The following is a 27,961-nucleotide window of genomic DNA, read 5'->3' as shown; positions in this document are numbered from 1 at the left end:
AGTTTGGCAGGCGCGTCGAGGGTCCCATCCGTGGAAGTGCCTGATTATTACCTTTGTATCTGTGCTGGACCAGTCTTGGTTCAAGCACGGATGTTCCTCTGCATTCAGGTCCCAGTGTGCATCCTAGTGCACTCTGCTCTCCTACTTCCAGCGTGCTTCCCAGTGCGCTCCCTGCGCTCTCCTGTATCCAGCATGCTTCCCAGTGTGCGCTCTGCTCTCTCCTGTATCCAGCGTGCGTCCCAGTGCGTGCTCTGCACTCCCCTGTATCCAGCGTACTTCCCAGTGCACTCTCTGCACTCTCCTGTATCCAGTGTGTTTCCCAGCGCGTGCCCTGCGCTCTCGTGTACCCGGCGTACTTCCTTGTGCATGCTCCACGCTCTCCCGTACGTACTCTGCACACTCCTGTACTCCGCATGCTTTCTCCAGAACCCAGTGTGCTTCTCCATACTCGCCCTGCTATCTTCGGTTTCTCGCACGTCTCCTTCCCTAGCCTCCTGGTACCACAGCAGTCGTGTAACTTTATCCCCCTGACACTCCCTGTCCATGGGGTGGTCCTCATTAGGTCAGCTCACCCAGGGTGGGATGGTATCACAGCCCAGAGGGTCCACTCCAGGAGACCTAACAGAATAATCAGGCCATGGATCCCGCTGGTGCCTCTGCAACCGCTCAAAAAGAGTTGGTATATTTGCAGGAGAATCAGATTTGCATTATGTCCTTCATGAATTCCATGGATTCTTGTTTGTGTGCCTTACAGGCCACTGATCCGGGGAATGCTACCCAGCATGCCAGTCTCCAGAAGGAGCTTGTTCAGCTGCATGACACTCAGTCCCATATATTGAGTTATATGGCTTCAGTGGATGACCGTCTGCTCTTCCTACAGTATGCTGCCTCGGCTTTGGTGAAAGCGCCGTCCCGGGCTCCTGATTCTACTCCTCACCCCCACCTCACCTTGGTAAACCGCCTCGGTATAATGGCGATCACAAACTTTGCAGGGGTTTTTTTAAATAAGTGTCGCAAACATTTTGAGTTCTCGCCAAAGCAATACCACACTGTCGGGCTAAGGTGTCGTTTGCACTTTCACATTTGGAGGGTGAAGCGTTGGCGTGGGTAAATCCCTTGTGGGAACATGATGACCTCATAGTCTCTGTTTTTTTTTTGGAAGCCTTCCGTAGAGTTTTTGATGAACCGAGTCGCCTGGCCTCTACCACTGAGTCCCTCTTTAACCTCCGCCAAGGTTCACTTACTGCGGGGCAATATGCCATTCGTTTTCGCACTCTGGCCTCGGAGTTGGGGTGGAATAACGAGGCATTGGTCGGTGATTTCTGGCCTGGGTTGTCAAATCGGATTAAGGACGAGTTCGCTGGTCGAGATACCCCAACCTCTCTCGAGGATTTGATTTCTCTCGTTATACCTGTTGATCTACGATTCCAGGAGCTTAGTCATGAAGCAGCTTGAGATAGAAGACTTCCATTTGAAGTTACTGCTGGCATCAGCAGACCCCCACCGGCACGGGACCGTAAACGTGATGTCGCTGGCCCTGTACCATTTTATCAAAACTCTGTTTCCTTCCCCAATGTCTTTTTTGTACCTCTTTCACCTGAAGCCTCAATGCAAGATGTCAATCCTTACAAAATAATAAGCACAAGGTTTTCTAACGTGGTTAGAAGAGGATATGCACAAGGAACAAATATTTATTTAACTTGCCTATTTTATATGTGACTATGATCACACATAGGAAAACTGTGCAGTGTGACATACAACAGTCTTAATGATATAATTTCGTGCAGTGAGATAGGGGTACTCATACTGAGGTAGGAACCTGAATTTACAAACAGCAAAGGTGTTAATTGTGCCAGCAAAGGATAATATTTTGGCTTTGACTGCTTCATGACCTTGGACATATAGGATGTCATCGGTCCTGTCGCTGCCCTTGATGAGGGCTCTGGTGCTGAGCCTGCATCTTTCCCTGCAAATGACAGCAAATCTGATCAGCTGTCATGTGCCTCTAACAGCTGAGGGTGTATTTCGGATCTACCTGCAGCTGTTAACCAGTCAAATGTTGCTTTCAATCATCAACGCCCGTTCCACATGATCACAGGGCGCCAATGAGTTGGCATGACAGCTGAGGATCTGCAGAAGAACCTGTGCCTTTCATTGTGAATCTCCTATAAACACCGGCTTGTGGCAGGCCTTCATAAGAGACATACAGCTGAAGCCCTGCTATGTGTAGCACAAGCGATCGGATGATCGCAGCTTCAAGTCTCCTAAGGGGACTACTGAAGCCAGTAAAAAGTTTTTAAAAACAAGTTTTAAATTTTTTTTTTAAAAACTCACAAAAGTTTGCCCCATTGAATATGAAACAATAATAAATATACACATATTTGGTATCGCTGCATTCAGAAATGTCTGATCTCTCAAAATATAAAATAAATTAATCAGATCTGTAAACGGCGTAACAAGAAAAAAAATGAAATGTCAGAATAACGCTTTTTTTGGCAACCACAACGTTGGAATAAAATGCATTAATGGGTAATCAAAACATCATATCTACCTCACAATGGTATCAATAAAAAGTTCAGCTTGAGGCACAAAGAATAAGTGCTCATCCAGCCCCTGTTCACAAAAAATGGCGACTTAAGCAAAAAATAAAAATTCTTACGAATTTTGGATTTTTTTCAACACCTAAATTAAACACAACCTATGCATGTTTGGCATCTGCATACTCATAAGGATCTAGAGAGTCATAATGGAATGTCAGTTTTAGCATTTGGTGAATATGGTAAATAAAAAATCCAAAAAACAATTGTGGAATTGCCCTTTTTTGCAATTTCATAGCATTTGAACAGCATTACGATATATGGTAAAATCAATGGTGTCATTCCAAATTACAACTTGTACTGCAAAAAACAAGCACTCATATGAATTTATTGAAGGAAAAATTAAAAAAAGTTATGGCTCTGGGAGTAAGGGAAGCAAAAAACGAAAGCGCAAAAATGGAAAATCGCAAGGTGGTGAAGGGGTTTAACGTCCATTTATTAATTCAAGTTAATCACTAAAAAAGCAGTTGCAGAAAAAGTAAAAATGTTTATAAAGAGATAAATAAAGGAACAGATAGATCAATCGATATGTACTTTTACATTTCTTGTCTATATTTGAACTAGTTTAAAATTGAGGGTCTAAAAAGTAAAAACATGTAAACATATATTATTTATGGACTATTTAAGAATTTTGCAGAATGGTCCATTCCTTCATTTTACAAGAATTCAAATACTAATTCCAGGGCAATTACTAAAGAAAGTTAATCAGGTTATCTGAAGACTGACAGTCCCGTTAAATGGAAAATGTAATTTTTCTAGTCGTATTATTATTAAGCTGTAATCCATCTCTAATATTCAATTCTCACAAGTCATCCTATACTTACCAATTTCTACTTCTAGTTCTGTCATATTCCCAATACCATTTATTCTTGGCTTTATATTTTCTCTATGAGCTATGGGAACCAGAATACAGAATAATGTTAATCAAATTATATTAGTAATACAAAGAATCCATTTTAGCCTAAAGATAATATACAGATGTCAACCATAAACTTTTACTTGCTGCCATTGATTTCTTCTACTGTAATATTTCAGTGATTAGTTTGCCACTAACTTACTAATAATTAATATGTGTTTTTATACAAAAATGATTATAGGAAAAAGGTTATCTGACAGTGACTTTTTAAGCTGTTGTGCACAAATAAAAAAAATCAATGAAAATGTAGAAATATCATTAGCTTATTATAGTTATTAATGTGATTTTAAGTTGGGTTTTAGATAATGATTAGAGTTGGTACAAATAGATTTGCGCACCACATTCCATTGGCCATGACAGTGTAATTGTCACGTGGACCCGTCCTGTGTGACGTGACCAGCAGGCCGGTAACTGAAACAACAAGACATGGCACGCGAAACTGTCCTGTGTGACACGGCCCGCAGGACGGTAACTAAAACAACAAGACACGGGGGAAGGGGAAACAGTTACAATGGTGGGCCCTGCGATAGGGAACGGTGACGTGGAGACCTCCTGCACTCCCCTGAGTCAGTGTCCCTCACACTCCTAACGTTCCCTAGGCCGGTTCCGCACCAGGTGCCGATCAGGATACCTGTCACCCTAGCACACCCTACACCTATCCCTTGCTAGGGAGCTGGGTGATGCAGGCACTGGCCCCACCGCTGTACTAATACACACTAGGGAAAAATACAAACAGGGAAACACCACTTAGCTTTGCTCTGTTGCTCTTGCTCCCAGCAACAGAGTCCACCACCAGAATGCAGCTTTCCTCCTGAATAGCTGCCACCAAGCTCTGTCAGAGTTGCAAGGAAATCCACTCTGACTCCTTCCACACCAGGGCTCTGACTGAGCTGCCAGGACCTCTCTCTAGATCCTTCCTCCACCAAGGATGGTTGGAAATGAACACTATCACCAACAGTGATTGCAACACCTGACACTCTTTTTTAGCAGAGCCAGAGCAATCACCTGCTTTATAATCATGCACTAAACTAAAGAAACCAGAGTGCAATGATGCTCACCACCACCGGGGGCAAACTAGAACAAAAGACACCACTGTGTAATAGTCCTAATGGCCACCGGGTGCAAAACCAAAACTTAAGCACAAGCTTAAGGAAAAAAAAGGTTACATGTGCTTTTATCTGTCATGATCCAGCATGGAATCATGGCAGTAATGGGAGAGGGAGTATGGCTTATTTTCTGATTGCACCCGTGGCCGTTCTTTTGATGAGCATAATGCCACCACAAGGATGTTGTGCCAGCTCAACTAATGAGAAGAAGAGTCGTGAATGTGACAGGTAAGAGGCCATACTCCTCCCATTCGAGCTGCTCAAGATGACCGTTGTGGCTGATGGTTTGAGACATGCAAATAAATTCTCACCGACTACCTAAATGTCTTATCATGCCAATGGATGGCCTTTTCCTTTTAATGCATAACGAATTTCTTGGATGAATTCAAGCTAATCTCCCGAATTCAAATGTCAGGAGACTCTCTCATCTCTACTATAGAGATTTTGAAATCTGAAATATAATTGTAATGGCTGTAGTTGCTTGATAACAAAATGAAGATTTAGTTCAACTAAAAGGCTGGTATCTGGTTTTTTTTGGTGGAGTCATACATTGAGAATATTTTATAATATATACAACCAATGGAAAGCTCTATCATATGACACCATCATCATTAGGTGGTATATGTTGCCCATAGAAAAACATTCTGCTGCCAGATGCACTTTTCCATATGGTGAATGGAAAAATGACACTGGGATATTTTATATCTGGAACCCTAAGTCTCATTACTTTGGAAACGTAACAAATGAAAAGATGCTGAGAATATATTTTCCAAACCTTTATGATTTCGTACCTTTTATAGAGTCTGTCATCCCCAAAACTTAAATTGAAGTGGATGGTGACAAGAAAGAGATGACAGTGTGCGCACACTGACACTGCAGAAGCCCTGCAAGTGCAAGCTCTGACAACAGGTCAGAGCCTCTATTCATTCTCCCAAGCGAGGCATGAAAACGCAACTACACACTGACACTGTGCATGCGCTCAGCTCATAGATTTTTTTATGTAAAACAAAATATGTAAAATCTAAATTATAGAGATCATTTTTATAGGGCAAACTCCTCTATATGGATGTATAAATGGTTACATTTGGGTATTGGTGGTGACAAACTACATTTACATTTTAGAGTTGTCTTTTAGTTTAGTTGTCTTTATTTGGATTGGTCATCGGATTCTCCTTTTTTCTCTTCTTTACAATATAGAATGAGAGAAAAAAAATCAGAAATACTGGAGTCTAGACAGTGAGTGATGTTTAGATAAGCGTCCTTTTTCTTAACCTCATTTGCTCCATACAGTTGTGAAATAATAATAAATTATTAAATGTACGTAAAGATAAATAATTAAAGAATATACTGTAAATAATAAAAAATAATTGAATATAAGAAATTGAAATGTCGTAAAATGTCAATAAAATGCAGTTGACCTAAAGCATAAATGGGCATCAGTTGCACAGATTGATACAGTTTAAATACCGTACCTTTCACTTTGAGCAATTTCTTTCCACATACACCGTAGCTCTGCCCATTATACATATAAGTAATAATGTACGTGTATACAGCCGAGTCTGATTGTTGTACAGAAGAGATTGATACTTCATTTGTATTCGTCACATACTCCTTACAGTTCTAAAAAAAAAAAGGACTACCTTTAAAGAGAAACTATCACTAAAATTGTTACTATTTATTTTAAAAGCTGATGTAATATTATTAACACCGAAGCCTGTTTTCATCTTCCAGACCAGGCCAATTTTTACAATTCTGACCACTGTCACTTTATGAGGTTATAACTCTGGAACGCTTCAATGGATCCCGCTGATTCTGAGATAGATGTTTTGTGACTAGTGTTGAGCATTCCGATACCGCAAGTATCGGGTATCGGCCGATACTTGCTGTATCGGAATTCCGATACCGACTTCCGATATTTTTTCAATATCGGAATTCGGCATCGGAATCGGAAGTTCAGTTGATTGACGGCCTGACGTCATCATGATGCGCGGTGTGTGCGCATCATGATGCGCCGTCATTTCGGGCCTTCCGGGGGTCTCTGCCGGCCTGCCGGGGGGCTGTGCCGGCCTGCCGGGGGGCTGTGTGGACTGCCCGGGGTCTGTACCGGCCTGCCGGGGGGCTGTGCCGGCCTGCCGGTGGTCTGTGCACCCTGTGGGGGTCTGTACCGGCCTGCCGGGGGGCTGTGCCGGCCTGCCGGGGGGCTGTGCTGATGTCCGGGGGTCTGTGCAAGCATCGTCCGATGGGACTACAAGTCCCATCGGGCGATGCCTGCTACCATGACAGTGATTGACACATTAGCCAATGATGGGACAGTAGTAGTCCCATCATCCGGCTAATGTGTTAAATGTTAAAAAAAAAAAAAAAAAATACTACATACATACTACATGCATGCTACATACATACTACATGCATGCTACATACATACTACATGCATGCTACATACATACTACATATATACTACATACATACTACATACATACTGCATGCATGCTACATACATACTACATATATACTACATACATACTACATACATACTACATGCATGCTACATACATACTACATATATACTACATACATACTACATACATACTGCATGCTACATACATACTACATACATACTACATGCATGCTACATACATACTACATATATACTACATACATACTACATACATGCTACATACATACTGCATGCTACATACATACTACATACATACTACATGCATGCTACATACATACTACATATATACTACATGCATGCTACATACATACATGCTACATACATACTACATATATACTACATGCATGCTACATACATACTACATGCTACATACATACTACATATATACTACATACATACTACATACATGCTACATACATACTACATACATACTACATGCATGCTACATACATACTACATGCATGCTACATACATACTACATGCATGCTACATACATACTACATATATACTACATACATACTGCATGCTACATACATACTACATACATACTACATGCATGCTACATACATACTACATATATACTACATACATACTACATACATGCTACATACATACTGCATGCTACATACATACTACATACATACTACATGCATGCTACATACATACTACATATATACTACATACATACTACATACATGCTACATACATACTGCATGCTACATACATACTACATACATACTACATGCATGCTACATACATACTACATATATACTACATGCATGCTACATACATACTACATGCTACATACATACTACATATATACTACATACATACTACATACATGCTACATACATACTACATACATACTACATACATACTACATGCATGCTACATACATACTACATGCATGCTACATACATACTACATGCATGCTACATGCATGCTACATACATGCTACATACATACTACATGCTACATACATACCACATATATACTACATACATACAATACATTCATACAATACATACATAGACATACAGTACATATAACATAGAGTAACATACTTACCAATACTTGTCACATTGTTCCCCGAAGCCATTGTCTTTTCCGGGATAAATATTAACATAACAAACCACAAAAATACTCACCCACGATCCGAAGCAGTCCACGAGTGTGTCCCACGACGATCTTGGGTAGAGAACTGCAGCATCAGATGATGCTGCCGTTCTCTACGGGCTGCAGGAATCCAATGACGGAAGGTAGGTATCCTTCCGCACTGTATTCCTCCGCCACTTAAAAAAAAAAAGTCCCTAGTCTCACTTTATGCCATTGCTGTGTGGGAAATTCCCACACAGCAATGGCATAAAGTGAGACTAGGGACTTTTTTTTTTTAAGTGGCGGAGGAATACAGTGCGGAAGGATACCTACCTTCCGTCATTGGATTCCTGCAGCCCGTAGAGAACGGCAGCATCATCTGATGCTGCAGTTCTCTACCCAAGATCGTCGTGGGACACACTCGTGGACTGCTTCGGATCGTGGGTGAGTATTTTTGTGGTTTGTTATGTTAATATTTATCCCGGAAAAGACAATGGCTTCGGGGAACAATGTGACAAGTATTGGTAAGTATGTTACTCTATGTTATATGTACTGTATGTCTATGTATGTATTGTATGAATGTATTGTATGTATGTAGTATATATGTGGTATGTATGTAGCATGTGGTATGTATGTAGCATGCATGTAGTATGTATGTAGCATGCATGTAGTATATATGTAGTATGTATGTAGCATGTAGTATGTAGCATGCATGTAGTATATATGTATGTATGTAGCATGTAGTATGTATGTAGCATGCATGTAGTATATATGTAGTATGTATGTAGCATGTAGTATGTATGTAGCATGCATGTAGTATATATGTAGTATGTATGTAGCATGTAGTATGTATGTAGCATGCATGTAGTATATATGTAGTATGTATGTAGTATGTATGTAGCATGCATGTAGCATGCAGTATGTATGTAGCATGCATGTAGTATATATGTAGTATGTAGTATGTATGTAGCATGCATGTAGTATATATGTGTTATGTATGTAGCATGTAGCATGCATGTAGCATGCATGTAGTATGTATGTAGTATATATGTGGTATGTATGTAGCATGCAGTATGTATGTAGCATGCATGTAGTATATATGTAGTATGTATGTTGCATGTAGTATTTATGTAGTATGAATGTAGCATGTATGTAGTATGTAGTATGAATGTAGCATGTATGTAGTATGCATGTTGTATGTATGTAGCATGTAATTTTTTTTTTTTTTATTTTTTTTTACATTTAACACATTAGCCGGATGATGGGACTACTACTGTCCCATCATTGGCTAATGTGTCAATCACTGTCATGGTAGCAGGCATCGCCCGATGGGACTTGTAGTCCCATCGGACGATGCCTGCACAGACCCCCGGAGCCTGCACAGACCACCGGCAGGCCGGCACAGCCCCCCGGCAGGCCGGCACAGCCCCCCGGAGCCTGCACAGCCCCCCGGCAGGCCGGCACAGCCCCCCGGCAGGCCGGCACAGCCCCCCGGAGCCTGCACAGACCACCGGCAGGCCGGCACAGACCACCGGCAGGCCGGCACAGACCACCGGAGCCTGCACAGACCCCCTGGCAGGCCGGCACAGCCCCCCGAAAGGCCCGTACAGACCCCAGAGAGGCTGTACAAGGGCAGGAAAGGGTTTTTCTTATTCCGATACCGGAAGTCCCATAGACTTGAATGGGACTTCCGGTATCGGAATCGGCGATACCGATACTTTTTTTAAAGATCGGCCGATACCATCCGATACGATACTTTGAAGTATCGGACGGTATCGCTCAACTCTATTTGTGACATATTGTACTTCATGATGGTGGTAAAATTTCATTGAAATGACTTGAGTTTATTTGTGAAAAAAATTGGAAATTTGGAGAAAATTTTGCAATTTTCAAACTTTTAATTTTTATGCCCTTAAGTCAGAGATTCATATCACACATAATAGTTAATACATAACATTTCCCACATGTCTACTTTATATTAGCACAATTTTTAAGCATTTTTTTTTGTTAGAAAGTTATAAGGGTTTAAAGTTGACCATCGATTTCCAATTTTTACAACAAAATTTGCAAAACCATTTTTTAGGGAACACCTCACATTTGAAGTGGCTTTGAGGGGTCTATATGACAGAAAATACCCAAAAGTTACATCATTTTAAAAACTGCACCCCTCAAGGTTCTCAAAACCACATATAAGAAGTCCATTAACCCTTCAGGTGCTTCACAGAAATTAATGGAATATGGAAGGAAAAAATAAACATGTAACTTTCTTTCACGAAAATTTTCCTTTAGACCTAATTTTTTTTCACTTTTGCAAGGGTAACAGGAGAAATTTCCTGCATACAATTTGTTGTGCAATTTCTACTGAATATGCCAATACCCCACATGTTGAGAAAACTACTGCACACGACAGGGCTCGGAAGGAAAGGAGCGCCATTTCACTTTTTGAATGTAAAATTTGCTGCCATAATTAGTGGACACCATGTTTTGTTTGGAGAGCCCTTGATTTGCCTAAACAATGGAAAACACCATTTTGGAAACTCCCTTAGGGAACTTATCTAAATTTGTATTGAGCACCTTGAACACACAGCTGCTTCACAGAAGTTTATAACGTAGAGCCATGAAAAAAGAAAAAAAAAAAAATCACATTTTTCCCAAATAAATCTTTTTTAGCTCCAAATTTTGCATTTTCATAAGGGTAACAGGAGAAATTTCTCCATACAATTTGTTGTGCAATTTCTCCATAGTGCGCTGATACCCAATATGTGGAGGAAAACAACTGTTTGAGTGCACGGCAGGGTTCAGAAGGGAAGGAGCAGATTTTACTTTTTGAATGCAAAATTTGCTGGAATCATTAGCGGGCACCATGTCACCTTCGGAGAGCCCCTAATGTGCCTAAACATTGGAAACCCCCCACAATTGACACCATTTCAGAAACTAGACCCCTTTAGGAATCTATCTAGATGTGTATTGAGCACCTTGAACGCCCAGGTGCTTCAAAGAAGTTTATAACGTTAAGCCGTGAAAATTACAAAATTCAGATTTTCCTCACAAAAATCTTTTTACAATTCAATGTCACAACAAACCTCTTTTTTGCAAGAATTAAGCAAGATGAGGTCTAGAGTATTTTAAACAAGATTGATATTTTATTGAACAAAAAACACATATTTGAATATTTACAGAGTATCACACACCAAGCAGGGTGAGGGGGGAGTTCAACTACAATATAAGATTAAGATATGCACTAAAATCGAAATATAATGGAATTATTCTGATTGTATAAGGCCGTGCTATTCTACAGTGCCTTGTGAAAGTATTCGGCTCCCTGGAACTTTTCTACCTTTTCCCTCATATCATGCTTCAAACATAAAGATACCAAATGTAAATTTTTGGTGAAGAATCAACAAGTGGGACATATTCGTGACGTTGAACAAAATTTATTTGTTATTTTAAATTTTTGTGGAAATTCAAAAACTGAAAAGTGGGGCATGCAATATTATTCGGCTCCTTTAACTTAATACTTTGTTGCGCCACCTTTTGCTGCGATTACAGCTGCAAGTCACTTCGGCTATGTCTCTATCAGTTTTGTACATCGAGAGACTGAAATTCTTGCCCATTCTTCCTTGGCAAACAGCTTAAACTCAGTGAGGTTTGATGGAGATCGTTTGTGAACAGCAGTTTTCAGCTCTTTCCACAAATTCTCAATTGGTTTCAGGTCTGGACTTTGACTTCGCCATTCTAACACCTGGATACATTTATTTGTGAACCATTCCATTGTAGATTTTGCTTTGTTTGGGATCATTGTCTTGTTGGAAGGCAAATCTCAGTCCCAGTCTCAGGTCTTTTGCAGACTCCAACAGGTTTTCTTCAAGAATGGTCCTGTATTTGGCTGCATCCATCTTCCCATCAATTTTAACCATCTTCCCTGTCCCTGCTGAAGAAAAGCAGGCCCAAACCATGATGCTGCCACCACCATGTTTGACAATGGGGATGGTGTGTTCAGGGTGATGAGCTGTGTTGCCTTTACTCCAAATATATCGCTTGGCATTGTTGCCAAAAAGTTCGATTTTGGTTTCATCTGACCAGAGCACCTTCTTCCACATTTGGGGTGTCTCACAGGTGGCTTGTTGCAAACTTTAAATGATACTTTTTATGGATATCTTTGAGAAATGGCTTTCTTCTTGCCACTCTTCCATAAAGGCCAGATTTGTGTAGTGTACGACTGACTGTTGTCCTATGGACAGACTGCCCCACCTCAGCTGTAGATCTCTGTAGTTCATCCAGAGTGATCATGGGCCTCTTGGCTGCATCTCTGATCAGTCTTCCCCTTGTTTGAGATGAAAGTTTAGAGGGACGTCTGAGTCTTGGTAGATTTGCCGTGGTATGATACTCCTTCCATTTCAATATGATCGCTTGCACAGTGCTCCTTGGGATGTTTTGGAAATCATTTTTATCCAAATCCGGCTTTAAACTTCTCCACAACAGTATCACGGACCTGCCTGTTGTGTTCCTTGTTCTTCATAATGCGTTCTGTGCTTCAAACAGAACTGTTGTGAGTTCATTTTCCCCTTCACCATTGAGGTCTGATGAACTCCCTCTTCTGGTGAAGGAAGGTAGTGAGGCTGATTACCAAGCACCTGAGCAGGATGATGATGACTGGGTGACTGGAATTGCTGACTGGATATAAGGCAGCCGACGCCCTTCTGCCTTGCTGGTGATCTCTCTGAGGGATTCTAGGAGACCAGTCTGATTCCTGCTCCTCAAAAGCTAAGTTTTCTGCTCTGCTTTTTGCATTTGCGTTTTGGTTTTGTTTTGCCTTGTTTTTCTGGATTTCTGCCATTCCCTGCTGGGGTGAGCTGAATTCCTTTTTGCTCTGTCTTCAGAAAATACCTGAGTACTGATATAGTCTTTTTGAAGCCTAGCGTCTTCAGGGCTTTTTTCCCTATCAGTCTGTTGGCTCTTGTTTTGATAGGGTTTTGGCGGATTGCAGACAGCAGCTTTTCTATCCTTTCCTATTTAGTTAGCTTGGGCCCCATCATTTGCTCAGCCTATCTTTCTATCTGTGTGAGTGTTTTTTCATCTTGCTTCACAGTCATTATATGTTGGGGGCTGCCTATTGCTTTGGGGTCTGCTCTGGGGGAGTTTAGATTTCCCTTTCTGTCTTTAGGCTATTTAGTTCTCCGGCTGTGATCGAGGGGTCTAGGGCACCATAGGAACCCCCCACAGCTACTGCTAGTTGTTGATAGGTTCAGGGGCCTGCAATCCGATAGCTGCCAACTTCTCTGGTTTTCTGGACTTAGCTAGTATTTCTGTTTTTGCCTCCTACGGTGACTCATTCATAACACAGAACCCTGAGACTATCACAGACCAAGTGCATTTATACGGAGACTTGATTACACACAGGTGGATTATATTTATCATCATTAGTCATTTAGGACAACATTGGATCATTCAGAGATCCACAATGAATTTCTGGAGTGAGTTTGCTGCACTGAAAGTAAAGGGGCCGAATAATAATGCACGCCCCACTTTTCAGTTTTTGAATTTCCACAAAAATGTAAAATAACCAATAAATTTCGTTCAACTTCACAATTGTGTTCCACTTGTTGTTGATTCTTCACCAAAAATTTACATTTGGTATCTTTATATTTGAAGCATTATATGTGGGAAAAGGTTGAAAAGTTCCAGGGAGCCGAATACTTTTGCAAGGTACTGTATCATAATAGGACTGATCAGTTGAACTTCAATGCCATTGCACATATCTCATAAAAAAAACTTAAAGAGGCAGTGCCCTAATAAGACTGATCAAGTGATCCTGAGGTTATTGCACAGATTGTCCCATGAGAAAAAAAATCACATGCCAGTGCACAGGAACCTCAAAGCAATACCATAGTATCAAGTGCTGAGAAGTGCATGTAGTGCAAATCAAATAAATAAAGATAAAGTGCAAGTGCCATCGTAACTTACATTGCAATGGAAGACCTAAACCCCCAGCCTGCCGCGCTTGGAGGTTTGATACTCTGTAAATATTCAAATATGTGTTTTATCCTTAACCCCTTAATGACAGCCAATACATCTTTTTACTGACCTGAGATAGAAGAGAATATCATCCCCATACAGGTGACAATCCAGCAGCTGTCAACTGTACACTATAGCTGACTACCTGCTGTATCACAAACGATCAGTGTTGGCACCGTCCATATCTGTTTAACCCCTTAGTTGCTGCTGTCAAAAGTGACTACATCAAATTCAGGCTATAGTGGTCAGTTCAGAAGTTAGCAACATTTAGGTGGTAAAACAAACACTTTTTCATTCCTGCTATACCACTTTGCATTCATTCCTGAAAATCAGCTGAAGGGTTAGTAAACTATCTGACAGCAGTTTTCAATATGACAGGGGGTGCTGGTTTTAAAATGGTATCATATTTGGGGTTTTCAAGTCTATAGGACCCCCAAAGTCACTTTAAACCTGGAAGGGCCCTAAAAATATAAATTTTGTAAATTTCCTTGGAAAAATGAAAAATTACTGCTACATTTTTAAACCTCCTAAAAGTCTAACAAAATAAATTAGTGTTTTAAAAATAGTACTGATGTAAGGCAGACATGAGGGAAATGTTATTTATTAATGTTTTTGTGTGGTATGACTATCTGGATTAAAGGCATAGTCATTCAACGTTTGAAAATTGCAATTTTTTTACATTTTTGTCAAGTTTCTGATATTTTTTTATAAATTAACACAAAATATATCAACCTAAATTTACCATTATCATAAATTATAATGTGCCACAAAAAACAGTCTCAAGAACAATGGGATTTGTTGAAGCGTTCCAGAGTTATCACCACAAAGTTACATTCGTCAGAATTTAAAAAATTGGCCCCATCACTAAGGGGAAGGGTACATATAACATACTAGTTATATACAGTTCCTATTTTCAATAAATTTGAACTTTTATAAATGACTGCTCTCATGTATACTGGTTTACAGGTTACCAAAGAGTAAATTGATATTGTTAATATATGTTGTGCTTTACTCTGTAGCCTCAGGCGTTGCCTGGCACCCAACCTGGAATCTGAAGGTGCGGCTCAGAATACTGCACACTGCGCTGCTAATCCCAAGATGGCAGCTCCAATGAACTGTGATTCTCTCAACATAATTCTTCTGTTCACAGATATTATGCTTTCAAAGCTGATTTTTTTTCCATGTTTATTTAGACATACAGTCTCCTTACTATGATATATCCTAGCATTTGTAAAGGTGATAGGTCCTCTTTAAATACAATGAATATTAAAATTTGCAATAAATTACTATATAGCCATGTATTCCATAAATCCTGTGTGGTCTTTATATAATCAGCTTTATGGTAGTCACAATTAAACTATTTTAGGGAATTGATATGAAACTAATTTCTTGATATATTCAGCACATTGCCTTAAAACTGAACCCAAGCTTTAAAGGGATTATGGTATATCATACAAAAACTTCAAGTAATCTGCTCTTATTGCTGGGGAAGCTGTGGGCAGGGCCAGCGGTTGGAGCAGGCAGACAAAGCAGCTGCCTAGGGCCCCCACCAACAAAGGGGGCCCCCAGTGTCTGCAGCCCCTTTATGAAGTGTACAGCATTACTTACAGTGAATAATACTATGCATCCACTGCAGTCCTTGATCATCTTTCCCAAAACCCCCTCCACACACCCCCTCTCTCTCCCTGTCCGTGTCAGGTTAAGTTGAGTGAGGGGGAGGGGCATTTCACAGTACAGCAGAGGTCAGAGCCTGGGCAGGAAGATGTCTGCAGCCCTGTCTCTGTGTCTGTGTCCTCTACTCCTCATCATGGCTGCTCCTACTTCACTGTCCTGAGATCTGCATAAGTGAAATCGCAAAACCTGGTAAGTACACATATATGTGTATCTGTGTTTGTACATGTGCAGTATACAGTGTATGTATGTGTCTGTATATGTGTATATAGTATGTGTGTACATATATACAGTATATAACAATGTTTCTGTTTGTTTTCACTTTCACCCCAATAATCCTTCACTTTCTGCTAATTCCCCTAATCCCTACTCCTAGTAAGGAACTGTTCATCTCTTCTTCAATCCTCCCCATCCACCTCACCTCCGCCTCAAAACTGTTCCTTAACATACAATCCTCTGTCTCCAAACACAGACAGCCCCCTCATGCCCTCTCCTGCTCCCACCTGGTAACACTTTCTCTGCTCCTTCTCACTGCTGGTGATATCTCTCCAAATCCTGGTCCTCCTCACCACATTCCCACAGTCATTTCTACCTCCCATCCACGCTCTATCACAACCTTCCGTAACCTCTCCAACCTTATACCCATTCACCCAGCCCCCGCTTCCCCAGTCCCACTAACAGGAGCTCTGTGGAACGCTCGCTCTGTCTGCAACAAGCTTTCCTACATCCATGATCTTTTTGTTACTACCAAACTCTCCTTCCTCGCCATCACCGAAACCTGGCTCACCCCTTCTGACACAGCCTCTCCTGCTGCACTTTCGTATGGCGGCTTCCACCTTTCTCACACCCCCCGCCCCAGCAGCAAACATGGTGGAGGAGTTGGTTTTCTCCTGTCAGATACCTGCTCCTTCACCCCAATCCCACTGCCACCCTCTGTTACCCTCCCTTCCTTTGAGGTGCACTCTGTGCGCACCTACTCCCCCTCCAACCTCCAACTGGCTGTCATCTACCGCCCCCCAGGGCCAGCCACCACCTTCTTTGACCACTTCACCACCTGGTTACTTCATTTCCTTTCCGCGGACATCCCTACTATCATCATGGGCGACTTCAACATCCCCATTGACACTTCCCTCTCAGCTGCCACTAAACTTCTATCTCTCACTTCCTCCTTCGGCCTCACTCAATGGTCTTCTACAGCCACCCACAAAGATGGCCACACACTGGACCTCATCTTCACCCGCCTCTGCTCCCTATCTAACCTCTCTAACTCACCTCTTCCTCTCTCTGACCACAACCTGCTCACATTCTCTTCCCTCTTCACTCCATGTCTACAATCCCCACCCCACAAACTTTCACACCCTCGCAGGAATCTTAAACACCTTGACCTACACTCATTCTCCGAATCCCTCCTCCCTCTTACAGATATAAGTTCCTTACACAATGCGGATGACGCTGCCGCTCTATATAACACCACAATAGCTGTAGCTTTGGAATCCGCTGCCCCACTTACACATACCAAAACTCGCAAAATCAACAGACAGCCCTGGCACACCAGCCTGACCAAAGAGCTGAGGCGAGCTTCCAGGGCTGCTGAGCGCAGATGGAAAAGATCCCACTCCAACGAGCATTTCATCGCATTCAAACAGTCCCTCACTACTTTCAAGACCACACTCGCCACAGCTAAACAAACCTACTTCTCATCTCTCATATCCTCCCTGTCTCACAACCCTAAACAGTTATTCAACACCTTCAATTCTCTCCTCCGCCCCCCAGCACCTCCTCCTTCCCCACTCATCTCAGCTGAAGACTTTGCCTCATTTTTCAAGCAGAAAATTGATAACATCAGGGACAGTTTTGGTCAACAACCCCCAGAGCCCTTCCTCCCGACTTCCCAGCCCTCCACCTTCAAAACCAACTTCTCCACCATTACAGAAGATCGACTCTCCACTCTACTCTCAAGATCACATCTCACCACCTGTGCACTCGACCCGATCCCATCCCACTTCATCCCAAACCTCACCACAGTCTTCATCCCAACCCTAACCCATCTCTTCAACCTATCACTAACAACTGGTGTTTTCCCCTCAAGCTTTAAACATGCCTCCATCACACCTATCCTCAAAAAGCCCTCTCTTGACCCATCCTCTGTATCTAGCTATCGCCCTATATCACTTCTCCCATACGCCTCCAAGCTACTGGAACAACACGTCTACCTTGAACTGTCCTCCCATCTCTCTTCTTGCTCCCTCTTCGACCGCTTACAATCTGGCTTCCGGTCACACCACTCCACTGAAACTGCCCTTACTAAGGTCACCAATGACCTCTTAACTGCCAAGAGCAAGCGACACTACTCTGTCCTCCTCCTCCTGGACCTGTCGGCTGCCTTTGACACAGTGGACCATTCCCTATTATTACAGACCCTCTCATCCCTCGGCATCACAGACTTGGCCCTCTCCTGGATCTCATCATACCTAACAGACCGGACATTCAGCGTCTCCCACTCACACACCACCTCCTCACCTCGCCCCCTATCTGTCGGAGTCCCACAAGGTTCAGTCCTAGGGCCCCTGCTGTTCTCTATTTACACCTTTGGCCTGGGACAGCTCATAGAATCTCATGGCTTTCAGTATCATCTTTATGCTGATGACACACAGATCTACATCTCTGGACCAGATATCACCTCCCTACTAACCAGAATCCCTCAATGTCTGTCCACTATTTCATCCTTCTTCTCCACTAGATATCTGAAACTCAACATGGACAAAACAGAATTCATCATCTTTCCCCCATCTCACGTGACCCCCCCTACGAACCTATCAATTACAGTAAATGACTGCCCACTCTCCCCAGTCCCACAAGCTCGCTGCCTCGGAGTAATCCTTGATGCTGATCTCTCCTTCAAACCACATATCCAAACCCTTTCCACTTCCTGCCGACTTCAACTCAAAAATATTTCACGCATCCGTTCATTCCTCACCCAAGAATCTGCAAAAACCCTAGTCCATGCCCTCATCATCTCTCGCCTTGACTACTGCAACCTCATGCTCTGCGGCCTCCCCTCAAACACTCTCGCACCCCTCCAATCTATTCTAAACTCTGCTGCCCGACTAATCCACCTGTCCCCCCGCTATTCCCCAGCTTCTCCCCTCTGTCAATCCCTTCACTGGCTCCCAATTGCCCAGAGACTCCATTACAAAACCCTAACTATGACATACAAAGCCATCCACAACTTGTCTCCTCCATACATCTGTGACCTCGTCTCCCGGTACTTTCCTGCACGCAACCTCCGATCCTCACAAGATCTCCTTCTCTACTCCCCTCTTATCTCCTCTTCCCACAATCGCATACAAGATTTCTCTCGCGCATCACCCCTACTCTGGAACTCTCTACCACAACATATCAGACTCTCACCTACCATCGAAACCTTCAAAAAGAGCCTGAAGACCCACCTCTTCCGACAAGCCTATAACCTGCAGTAACCACCGATCGACCAAACCGCTGCACGACCAGCTCTACCCTCGCCTACTGTATTATCACCCATCCCTTGAAGATTGTGAGCCCTCGCGGGCAGGGTCCTCTCTCCTCCTGTACCAGTTATGACTTGTATTGTTTAAGATTATTGTACTTGTTTTTATGTATACCCCCCTCACATGTAAAGCGCCATGGAATAAATGGCGCTATAACAATAAATAATAATAATAATATAGTATGTGTGTCTGTATACAGTATGTGTATATAGTATGTGTATGCATATATACATAATATAGTATGATTGTGTATATCTATGGTGCATTTGTGTGTGTGTGTGTTATGATTGAGTCACCAAGGAGGAAAAAACAAAACACAAGCTCAGCCCAGAAAATCAGAGAGGTTGGAAACTAGCGGATTGCAAGACCCCTAATCCTATCATACAACTAGCAGTAGCCGTGGAGTGTTCCTACGGTGATCCTAGACACCTCGTCACAGCCGGAGAGCTAAATAAGCTTAAAGAGAGAAAAGAGAAAAACTGACTGCCCCAGAGCAGACCCCAAAGCAATAGGCAGCCCCGAACATATAATGACAGTGAAACAAGATGAAAACACTAACACAGATAGAAAGATAGGTTGAGCAAATGATGGGGCCCAAGCTAACTAAAAAGGACAGGACAGAAAAGCTGCTGTCTGCAATCCGAGAAAACCCTGCTAAAAATATTACCAACACAACTGATAAGCAAAAAGGACCCTGAAGTCACTAGACTTCAACACCTATATCAGCACTCAGAATATTCTGAAAGCAGAGCAAAAGAGAACACAGATCAAGGAATAAGAATCCAGCACACCCCCGGCCGGGGATGGCTGAACTCAAAAAAACACGGGTATTACTTACCTGGTAATGTGTTTTTTCATGAGACATGACGGCACCACGAGAGAGGGGATCCGCCCAATGAGGACAGGAAACCTTCAAGATAAAAGGGGCGGCTCCTCTCTCCGCATCAGTTGTTTTACAGAGCACGAGAGGAATTACGCAGGTTAGTGTACATATAAATAATACATGCTTTACACTACTAAATTTCTGACACCCAAGGGAGTGTATAATGCTAATAATGCACCCAACTAATGATGTGATCAATAGGGAGGGAATATAAGGGTGCCGTCATGTCTCATGAAAAAACACATTACCAGGTATGTAATACCCGTGTTTTTCCATTCTACATGACGGCACCACGAGAGAGTTACAGAGATTTGTATTCTCTTAGGGAGGGATCACTGCTTGTAACACTCTTCTCCCAAATGTGAGATCAGAGGTAGCAAATAGGTTTAACCTATAATGCCGGAGCGGACCAAGAGGCCGCCTCACAGGTTTGGTCTATGGGAGCGTCTGCTCTCTCCATCCCGGGCGTCATCATGGCCCTCGTGGAGTGGGCTTTATACCTTCTGGAATAGCCCTGCCTACACTGCTATATGTTAGCATAATGGCCTTTTTCACTCATCTAGCTATAGTCTGTTTAGAGGCTTTTAAGGCTCTTCCTTGCCCCTTGGAATGAGACAAATAAGGACCTCTGTATTCTCCAAGGACTCGTTACCTCTAAATACTGCAGGAGACATCTCCTCATATCTAGGCAATGAAGCCTCTCCTCCTTCTGGTAGTTAGCATCATGACAAAATAGATGATAAGATTATCTCCTGAGCCCTATGATATTTTGACATCACCTTGGGAAGGTATGCTGGATCTAATTTTAACACAACTCTATCGTCTATGGCCTGAGTGTAGGGAGGGTCTTATTGATAATGCGAGTGAATGCTCAACCTACTGGCCGACGTGCGTGCCATTAATAAGGCTGTTTAATGTTAGAATCCTTAGCTAATGTTGTGTTTTGATGGTTCAAACAGACTCTGTCCGAGATGACAGGAGTAAATTTAGATCCCAAGGAGGAGTAGGAGGAGTAGAGGACGTGACAGAGTCAGCTTTAGTACAGGCCTGGATAAACCTGGCCACCCACCTATTGTTTGCCTGGTCGCAGTTGAATAAGGCTGCCAGGGCTGAGACGTGTACTTTGAGGGTACTGACAGCTAACCCCAATCCTAAACCTTTCTGCAGAAATTCCAGTATTGCCCCTATCGGGACTTTCCCTTCCCGTATTGGGTCTGAGGAGATAAGAATTTTTTACATATCCTCTTAAAAACTTTTGTAGTCACTAGTTTTCTGCTACTGAGTAAGGTGGATATTAACGCTGCTGAGAATCCCTTTTCCTCTAGTAGCGACCTTCTAAATTTCAGGTTGTCAACTGCAGCCTGGATCTCTGAGGGTGATTGAAGGGACGCTGTGTTGGAAGGTCCTAGACCTCTGTTACTGATATCACTCTTTTTGGCCAAAAAGGGAGCTATTATGAACACTCTGGCTCCGACCTCCCTGATCTTCCTCAAAACCACTGGTATGAGGCATATTGGAGGGAAGGCGTACAGGAGACCTGATGTCCACATTATCCTGAAGGTGTCTACTGTCCATGGTCTGTCTGCTGGACTTAGGGCGCAGAATTTCTGAACCTTCCTGTTGGCTTTTTTGAGGTGGAGAGATCTATACTGGGTTTTCCCAAATGTGCACTATCCATTGAGAAATGGATTCTTTTTGGTACCCTTCTCCTTGCCTCAAGTGGTTCCTGCTCAGACAGTCTGCCTTCAGGTTGTCTATACTTCGGATATGCAGGGCCGGTAATGAGAGGGACTGGTGTTCTGCCAGAGTCATGATCTGGTCTCAAGCTGCTTAGTGGAGGCCCTTTGACAATAGCAGTCACCTTCAGCCTAAAAAGGGCCGGTGACTATCTGCATCAAGGACTGAGGATGGGTGTCTCCCTGGTGGTTTACATATGCAACCACCGCTTGGTTGTCTGATAGGACTCTCACGTGGTGTCCTCTTTAAGTGTGGTAACAACTCCTCTGACTTTTTTCGATTGTTAGTTCTCAATTGTTTGAGGATAGATTTCTTTCCTCCTGGGCCCAGGGATCCTGGAGCCATAATGTGTTTACTTTTGGAAGCAGTCACGCTCATCCAAGAAGGGCCGGTGGCCTAGGTTGGCGCCCCATCCCCAAGGACTAGCGCCCATTGTGACCACCTTGGAGGCAGTGTGTGTGTGTGTGTGTGTGTGTGCAGGGTACTCCTCTCGGGGAGGACTATCTGTAACCACCACCTGAGTGACTGGAGTACAGAGTCCAGGAGGGTGAGCTTTTGCTCTAACCGTTCCTGAAGTTCCCGGTTGTTCTGTATCACACACCCTTACCGTTCCCTTGTGTGGAACTAGGCCATTTCACTGCTGGCATGTCAGAGGTGAGGGACCCCAACATCAACATGGTCCTTCTCAGAACTATTTCTGCCTTTTTTTTTTTTTTTTTTTATCTCCCTTGTCTTCCTCTGGGAGGTGATACTCCTGCTCCACCGAGTCCACTGTTAACCTCAAGAATTTCTAGATCATTGCTGGTTCCATTTTTTTTTTTTTTTTTTGAGGTCCAGCTGCCATCCTAGCGTCTATAGTGTTTTCATCACTATTCTGACTTGATCCTGACAGTAAGGAAGATCTCTTCCCACTATTAAGACGTTGTCTTGATAGGGTATCACCAGAGTATCTTTCCCTCTGTGGTGCGCTGTGATTTTTGCGATTAGCCTTGTGAAAAACTTGAGGGCTATCACTACTCCACAGGGCAGGGCCCTGTATTGGAAGTGACGCTACTGAGACCCATCTGGACTGTCACTCTGAGACATACATGGCCTTATTGCCGGATCTGGTGATAAGTATTCTTGAGGTCTCGGAATTGTTATATAACATTTGAGGAAGGAGGAGTTCTACTGCTGGCCTTATCGTCTCCATCTTGGAAGACGGGATTATTAGATACCTATTGAGGTCTTTCCAGAATTATGATTGTCCTCCAGGAATCTATCTGGGGAGTTTTTTTTGGTTTTTTTTTTTAAACAGGGGGGAGTAAAACTCTATCCTATCGAAATTTCTTCCAAGACATGTTTGTCTAGGAGTGAGGTTGCTTCCCCTTCCAGACTGTCTTTCTTTGAGAGGACTGCCTATGCCCTCGTGGAAGCCAGTGGTGGAATCTTAACTCCAGACCTGATCCCACAATTTTCCGGATCCAGGTGCTGAACGAGAACTTCTCCCAAGCTGGAAGGAAGTGCACCTGAGAAGGCCTGTCACTGGAAGGGTTTTTTTTTTTTTTTGGTGTCTTTGGAGGGCATGCTAAAGTAAAAGCCTCTCCCACCTTTGGATCGTTTGTCAGAGTGGTTTGTCTCGATCCTTATACTCTTTGCCTGTGTGTCCCCCAGCCAGCATTTAAGCCATCCTGAACGGCGTCGCACATTAGCCAAAGCTGCTAATTTTCCTGCTAGCCTTGCTGAATCCTGCTGAAGTCTCAGCTAGGAATACTGCTGCTGCTCTTATGGCCGGTGTTGCCTCTAGGATAGTCTCCCTGAGGATTCTTTGCTCTAGCTGATCCTCCAGGTTCTTAAGGGATCTAACCACACCAGTGGCCGTGATGGCCGATCTAAGTGTTTCAGCTGAGGGCACCAAGGCTGTTTTAAGACAACTATCTGTCTTTCTGTTGGAAGTTCTTTCAGGGAACCTAAATCCTTAAGGAGCGGGAAGGACTTTCTGGCAACCTTTGAGATCGCTACGTCAATTTTGAAGCCTCATCCCAAGATGAGGCTGTCTCTTCCTCAAAAGGGCACTTCCTTTACAGGGATTTGATTATCTGGAACTTCCTCACTGGTTTTTCCCATTCCCTTTTAATGAGTCCTTGCAACTGTTAGTTAATAGGGAAGGCTCTACGTTTTCCTTATAGCAAGCTTGTCGAACATGAGTTCTTGGCTTTCGCATCTACAAGCCCCATGGTAGGTTGGACTGCTTTAATAAGCTTGTCCGTACTGTATCCTCTTCTAGGAATGTATCTTTTCCATCTGAGCTACTTTCTCAGTAGCGAGTTTTAACGGAGCTCTCTGTACACATGACTCCCATAGGGACTGTGGACCCCCCTTGTTAACACCATGACGATCCTCCCGTACGCTGTCCGACCGGCTTCCACTGTAGTTATGGCGCGTCTGGCTCGTCTCATCTGAGCGAGACCGCCACTCCTGCACCTCCTAGCGGGGCTGTAAGTGCTCTGGCAAAAAAAGGCTCTCAATCTTAACAAGTTAGCTGCTGCTGCTTTCAGATGAGAACAGTCACATTCAACCTAGAATGTTGGTGACCCCTGCCAGCACTTCTGACAGCATTACCCCATTTTTTTTATTTTTTTTTTTTTAATTAACTGATCACCTGGTTGATCCTGCACATGCCGGTCACCTGCGCACTACATCCGACTTGTTTGCACCCCCAGTAACCACTACTGGTGTGTGCTGATCTCCTCCCCGTGCATACCCCGGAGCGCGCCAGCCTTTCCCTCAGGTGCGCGCTCCCTTTCTACACTCGGGGAGCCTTTCCGGCCAGTTCCTGGTGCGCGTCTCTGTCCTGCCACTATCGGGCGCGTCAGTTCCGGTGCGCGCCCGTGTCACTTCCGGTGCGCGCCCCCCGGCGTTCTTCTGTCGCCCGGCCACCATGACACCCGGCACCACCGCCCCCTCCCTACCTGGACCTGCCCGGAGGGGGCGATAACGCTGCACCACCACTGGCTACCAAGACGCCCGGTCACCTCCACCTCCTCCATACCTGTGCTGGGTTTTACCTGGAGGGAGCGATCACACCGCTGGCCAAAACTGATTCCTGCAGGTACTGCTTCTTCTTTATGGCCCAAATGGTGACCGGCGTCCTGGGCTCAACAAGTAGGGATTCCGAGAGGGTCCTCCGAGGAGTCTTACCTCTGCCCGTGCACCGATGTGCCTCACGGGCTGCATGGCCACCACACGTCAACAGAGAGGGAGCACAAAAGTGGCCTCCGTGGACTTCTATGGGGTATGTCGGCATCTGGGAGGGTGCACCCAATGTGGTCTCCGAGGCATCAAACTTCACCTGGGCAATTGCCTCACAGGCTGTGGCCATGCACTCGCTCAGGGGGGCATAGGAATATATGGCCCCCGAGGCGACTACCGGTACCTGGTGACGGGTGTAGCAGACCGGTGCCTGCCAGTAATCACCCGACCAAGGCCCAGGCATCCTCTTCTTTCTTCTTTCTTCCAGAATCTTCAAGAGGTTTTCATCTTGAGGGTTTCCCATCGAGGACAGGAAACCAACTGATGCGGAGAGAGGAGCCGCCCCTTTTATCTTGAAGGTTTCCTGTCCTCATTGGGCGGATCCCCTCTCTCGTGGTGCCGTCATGTAGAATGGAAAAACAAGGTAAACAAAACCAAAACTAATAAGTTGAATAGCAGAGCAAAAACTTATCTTTGGGAAGCAGGAATCAGACTGGTCTCCAAGAATCCAGCAGAGAAATCACCAGCCACTCAGAAGGGCATCGGCTGCCTTATATCCAGTCTGAAGTTCCTGTTACCCAGTCACATTCCACCTGATCAGGTGTTTGGTTTCTTTCATCCAAATCAGCCTCACTACCTTCCTTCACCAGAAGAGGGAGATCCTCGGACACAAAAGGTGAATGAACAGATGAGCTCACAACAGTGTGTGTGTGTATATATATATATATATATATATATATATATATATATATATACACACACACATACAGTATATAGTATGTGTGTCTGTGTATGTTATATATGTACACTGCATGTGTGCAGTATATTGTGATTGTGTAAATATACAGTGGGCATACACAGCTAAAATAACAATGGAGTGGCTTCAGAACAACTCTGTGACCATTCTTGACTGGCCCAGCCAGAGCCCTGACCTAAACCCAATTGAGCATCTCTGGAGAGACCTGAAAATGGCTGTCCACCAACGTTCACCATCCAACCTGACGGAACTGGAAAGGATCTCCAACTTGTTGCATCATTCTCAAGAAGACTCATGGCTGTACGAGCTCAAAAGGGTGCTTTTACTCAATACTGAGCAAGGGTCTGAATGCCGACTTTTATTCCCTATTGATTTGCTTTGGGGTCGAGTTTCGGACGAAACGCCGACTTTTTTTGCCCTAGTCGGACCAGTTTCATCCGACTCAAATTTTGTTTGTCGGGTTTCATGAAACCCGATCCGACCAAAGTCGCTCAACTCTACTTATGACCATGTGATATTTCAGTTTTTCTTTTTTAATAAATTTGCAAAAATTTCTACATTTCTTTTTTTTGCAGTCAAGATGGGGTGCAGAGTGTACATTAATGAGAAAAAAAATGAACATTTTGAATTTACCAAATGGCTGCAATGAAACAAAGAGTACAAAGTTTAAAGGGGTCTGATTACTTTCCGTACCCACTGTATGTATAAACTGTGTATGTATGTAAGCATACTGTATATACTGTAAATAAACTGAATGTTTGTGTATATACAGTATACTTTATATGCGTTTGTACACACTGTATGGATCTATATACTGTATATAGTGTATGTTTCTATATTTATAAAGTATATATAATGTGTGCATGTAGAGTGTATATCTGTGTATATGTGGGTATTTGCAGACGGTCAGTAATCGCTGCGGGTTGGAAGCTGCGCACCAACTCCCATGGATCACCCACGTAGACGGACATGCGGCGCGTCTCTTCAGACCACAACATGTCTATTTATCTTGTGGAGAAGCGATAAATCTCACCGTACAATATATTGGATGCAATTAATCCGCATGGTTCAATGAACACATGCAGAATCACCTGCGTTCAATAGACGTCAGCGCTTTGGACACAGCGGACATGTGCTCTGTCAAAAGCGCTGATAATTCCTGATCGTGTGCACATACCCTAAGAAAATAAATCAGACGGTCAATTTCAGAAATAAAAACAAATTCATTTGACCTCTGCTTGTGTCAGTGCCGTCTGTGGGCCCGTTGGGGATTTACGTGACTCCTATTTTAGGGGGATTCAGGCAGAGCCCCCGGACGCACTGCAGAAGCGCAGTGTGAACAGGGCTTAATATACTATTGCACGGAATAGTGCTGTCTACTATACTATTCCGCGCTGTCCCAGTACAGCAGCCAGACACTGACACCGGCCAGAAGACGCTTTTTTTTTTTTTTTATAAATCTGTTGCTGTCATCTTTCTACATTTCTACAGCGTGTTTTTCCCTATTCAAATGAATGGGACACAAAAATTCCAGTGAAAAGGCTGCAAAAAAACCAGAATATTTCCTGCCAACACTGTAGATCAATCCACAGAAAAAATAGAGCGTGTGAACTGACACTACAGGGGTTTTCTGAGAATGTATGAATAATTAGCAAGAAATGATAAACCCACCACGGCTCCAGCACCGATGCTCCGGGGGTCTCTGCCAGTCTTAGCACTGGGCTGCAGTGGTCTTGTGGCTCTGGGGGTCTCTGCCAGTCTTAGCACTGGGCTGCAGTGGTCTTGTGGCTCTGGGGGTCTCTGCCAGTCTCAGCACTGGGCTGCAGTGGTCTTGTGGCTCTGGGGGTCTCTGCCAGTCTTAGCGCTGGGCTCAGTGGTCTTGTGGCAGCACTTTATATTATAGCTGAAAAGTGAATAATAACCATCAAGGTCCCCGAACCATCGGCCACGGATGGAATTTAGCAGAGA

At 43.6% G+C, this 27,961-nt stretch overlaps 1 protein-coding gene across 1 annotated transcript in view; it reads right to left on the bottom strand.

Moving 5' to 3' along the window:
* IL18R1 (interleukin 18 receptor 1) overlaps nucleotides 1-27,961 on the bottom strand; it is a 119,358-nt gene that overhangs the window by 72,305 nt on the left and 19,092 nt on the right. Inside the window, exons 4-5 of the mRNA XM_073550646.1 lie at nucleotides 6,092-6,239; nucleotides 3,422-3,490 (exon numbers count right to left, since the gene is read on the bottom strand). Coding sequence (XP_073406747.1) covers nucleotides 3,422-3,490; nucleotides 6,092-6,239 — 217 coding nt within the window. The remainder of the gene's footprint in view (nucleotides 1-3,421; nucleotides 3,491-6,091; nucleotides 6,240-27,961) is intronic.

The sequence above is a fragment of the Dendrobates tinctorius genome, unplaced genomic scaffold (assembly GCF_039654945.1).
Source record: "Dendrobates tinctorius isolate UK_male_01 unplaced genomic scaffold, ASM3965494v1 ptg000166l, whole genome shotgun sequence".
Taxonomy (NCBI): Eukaryota; Metazoa; Chordata; class Amphibia; order Anura; family Dendrobatidae; genus Dendrobates; species Dendrobates tinctorius.
This window is presented reverse-complemented; position numbering and strand designations above follow the sequence as displayed.